At 58.5% G+C, this 3,483-nt stretch overlaps 1 protein-coding gene across 1 annotated transcript; it reads left to right on the top strand.

The window, feature by feature from the left end:
* The first annotated feature begins 423 nt into the window (after positions 1–423).
* On the top strand, positions 424–2,275 carry LOC129013864 (COMM domain-containing protein 4). Its single transcript, XM_063652349.1, is given in 6 exon segments — positions 424–492; positions 1,138–1,203; positions 1,429–1,468; positions 1,776–1,895; positions 2,056–2,115; positions 2,118–2,275. Coding segments are annotated over 6 exon segments (513 nt in total).
* Positions 2,276–3,483: the final 1,208 nt, after the last annotated feature.

Consider the following 3,483-nt stretch of genomic DNA (forward strand, 5'->3'; position numbering starts at 1 on the left):
GAGGGGCTATTTTAGGAAGTATGATCAAGGAGGGCCGGCCTGCCAGGGTGCAATGCCTCACACCTGTAATCCCAGCACTTTGGGAGGCCAAGGTGTGCAGATGACCTGAGGTCAGGAGTTCGAGATCAGCATGGCCAACGTGGTGAAACCCTGTCTCTACTAAAAATTAAAAAAAAGCCAGGCGTGTTGGTGCATGCCTGTAGTCCCAGCTACTTGGGAGGCTGAGGCAGGAGCATTGCTTGAACCCGGGAGGCGGAGGTTGCAGTGAGTTAAGATCGTGCCATTGCTCTCCAGCCTGGGCAACAGAGTGAGACTCTGTCTTAAAAAAAAAAAAATTGAGGGGGGGACTGGTCTGATGAATTGTCACTTGAGCAGAGAGTGGAATGAAATAAAGGATAGCAAGCCACGCAGAGTGCAGCAGGCATGGAGGCGGGAGAAAGGCTGATGTCCCTGAGCGACAGCAAGGAAGCCGGAGTGGCTGGAGTTGTGTGGGTATGGGGAAGAGGTGAGAGAGGTCACTTGTCTCTGTGAGGCCCAGGACTTTGTTTTGTCCCCTGCTGTACCCCCAGCACTTAGAGTGGGAGTTAGCACAGAGAAGGCACTCTATTGATGTTTGCTGAGCAGATGGATGCCTGGAGTAGACCTCAGAGCAGGGCTTGGTGGCAGGGTGGGTCAGTGAGAGAGTTTACTCAACAGCCTGGTGATAGAGGAGAACAAGTGGCCAGAGGTTATCCATCTATGACGGGGACCGGGATCCCTGCTGGGCAGCAGTGTGGGAGACACATGGATCCTGGCCACACCTTAGCCTTCCCTCCAGCCTGATTACCTGCCTCCCTCCCTTGCAGAGGTTCCGATTCTGTGGTGATCTGGACTGTCTCGACTGGGTCCTGGCAGAGATCAGCACGCTGGCCAAGATGGTTGAGTGCACAGGATCTAGTCTGGGTGGAGGAAGGGCATTGGGCTGGGGATTGTGGGTGTAGAGGATGGTGAGGTTTCTCTGGGGTTAAGGCCTCAGTACTCTCAGCCTGTGCTACCATGCTTTGTGACCTTGATCAGTGGCTGGCCTGCTCTGAGCCAGTGCCCAGGAAGGAGGGGTGAGGTTTGCCAGCCTGGCTGGTATAAGGACTTCCCTCGCAGTCCTCTGTGAAGTTGCGGCTGCTCTGCAGCCAGGTACTAAAGGAGCTACTGGGACAGGGGATTGATGTGACTACAAGACCCAGCACCCCATTGTCCCATGACCTTATGACCCCCAGTGCCTTGAAACTCTGCACTAGGCCCAGGGACACGGGTGAACCAGCCTCTCAACCTCTCTGGGCACCTCCCTTCCTTCTTTCCAGCCTGTCTGTTCCTTATTGCAGGATCCAGGCTAGGGGTGAGGGGCTTGTGAGCAGGGGCCTGGCACCCCCTGAAGATCTCCTTTCCCCATAGTATGAGAAGATCCTGAAGCTCACGGTTGACGCCAAGTTTGGTGAGTACCCTGTTGAGTCCACAGGCCCCAGGCAACCCTGGGACCTTGGCCTGGTGCCTGGTACAGACCCCCCTCCCACCCCCCCACATCCCAGCAGCATCCTTAACCTGCCTTCCCTAGTGGAAGAGCATGAGGGAAAGAAAGACATTGACAGTCCCATCTTCCTGTCCTCTGCCAGCTCCTGGTGGAGCAGTAGCAGTGCCTGTGGCGCCAGGAGGCCTGGGGGCTTTGAGCTGAAGTTAATAGGGCAACAGGGAGGTGGCTGGACCCACAGTGACACCCCCTGTCCCACCCACAGGTCCCTCAGAGTCAGGCGATGTGAAGGCCACAGTGGCAGTGCTGAGTTTCATCCTCTCCAGTGCGGCCAAGCACAGTGTCGATGGCAAATCCTTGTCCAGTGAACTGCAGTAGCTGGGGCTGCCCCAAGGTACAGGTTGTGGGTGGGCAGCTGGGTAGCCTGTGGGCCAAGGGCTGGTAGAGAGCGGGCCAGGCCCTGTGACCCTGAGGTGTACCCTGCCATGTCTGGGCCAGGAACCCAAGCCAGGCCCCGACATGCTACCTCCAGAGCTACTCCATTCTACCGCCAGAGCATGTGCCCAGCCTGTGCCGCTGTTATGAGGAGAAGCAAAGCCCCTTGCAGAAGCACTTGGGGTCTGCAGCCTACGCAGTATGAGGCCAGCCAGGGTCCGGACTCATCCTAGAAAGTGCACGCAGCACACAAAGTGCATGGAGAGTCCAGGGAGACGACTTAACCATGGTCACATACCGAGCAGCCGCAGAGCTGGGACGTGGCCCTGGGTCTCCTGAATCCATGGGCTCTGTGATGTGTCCATACAGGATCAGACCTTGCCCTTTCCTCCTGGCTGACCCTTCCCTAGTCCCCCATGCCCCATGTTTGAGCACCCAGCTCCCTCTCATTCCTCCCTCTCCAAAGTGTGGTCCCTGGCAGCACGAGTGGCAGAAGGGGCAGCAGAGACTTTCGACCCCTCAGCTGCACCTAAGACCTCTGTGTGGTCTGTGTGTGCTGGGGAAGGCTTTTGGCCACCATTTCCCCCTCTGTAAATGAGACTGATACATGTGGCATGGAGGGCGGGAGGCCGGTGTGAGTGCCAAGCACTTGGAGCAGGGCCCTGAGTGAGCATGGACGTGGGAGCAGGGGTGTCTACCAAGAGGCCGTCTGCCTCCCCCAGGGTGTGCAGACTCTGGCGTGCACCATCCCACACAAGGGCCTGGGCTGGCACCACCCTGAAGAAGGTGGCACCCATTCTGGTGGTCAGTGGGTCTGGCCTGGTGGGAGGATCATCACAGACTTCAGGGGCCTGGGCAGCCTTGGGGGGACTAGGGGAGGTCATCTCTTCCAGCCTCCTGCCCTCAACCCCAGAACCCTGGTCTGAGCCCTGGGTCACCCAGGGCCACCCTGGACCCACCGGAATTCCTCCACCACCACTTGGCCAAAGTTCTGCAGAGGCCTGAGGACGAGGGTCAGCTGGGTTCAGGAGAGGATGAAGAGGGTCACAGCTCTACCAAACGAAGCCTCATTGCTTGTGGCACCTGGCCCACCCCTCTGATGTGGGCCCTAAACCTCCGGCTGGCCCAGCCCTTCAGAGTAGATGCCCAAAGGCATCAGTAGCATTCCTGTCATGCTGGTCTCTCCCAGGGCCTCTTTTGGAGCCTGGTACCACAGATCTCAGGGTGAGAGGTACAGCTCAGTCTCCCTTCCCCTTCATCCCCCTCATAGGGGCTTTGTCCACCAAGGTCCCTGACTGCTTGGGGACCCACACCCACGGCCTCCTTGTTTCTGACTGCTGGCCCTTCCACAGCCTGGATACTTGAGCCCTGGGCAGAGGGTTGATGATCCCAGGACTGTCTTCACAGGCAGAGAGGCTGCTTGGCACCAGGCCCTGACTCCTTGGGCTGAGCTCAGCAGCAGGCATGTCACCAAGGCCCCCTGGGCTGAAGGGGCTCAGCCCTGACGGCCCATCACTCGCCACGCCTGCATGTTCCTGCTAGGCGTC

The sequence above is a fragment of the Pongo pygmaeus genome, chromosome 16 (genome assembly GCF_028885625.2).
Source record: "Pongo pygmaeus isolate AG05252 chromosome 16, NHGRI_mPonPyg2-v2.0_pri, whole genome shotgun sequence".
In the NCBI taxonomy this organism is placed as follows: Eukaryota; Metazoa; Chordata; class Mammalia; order Primates; family Hominidae; genus Pongo; species Pongo pygmaeus.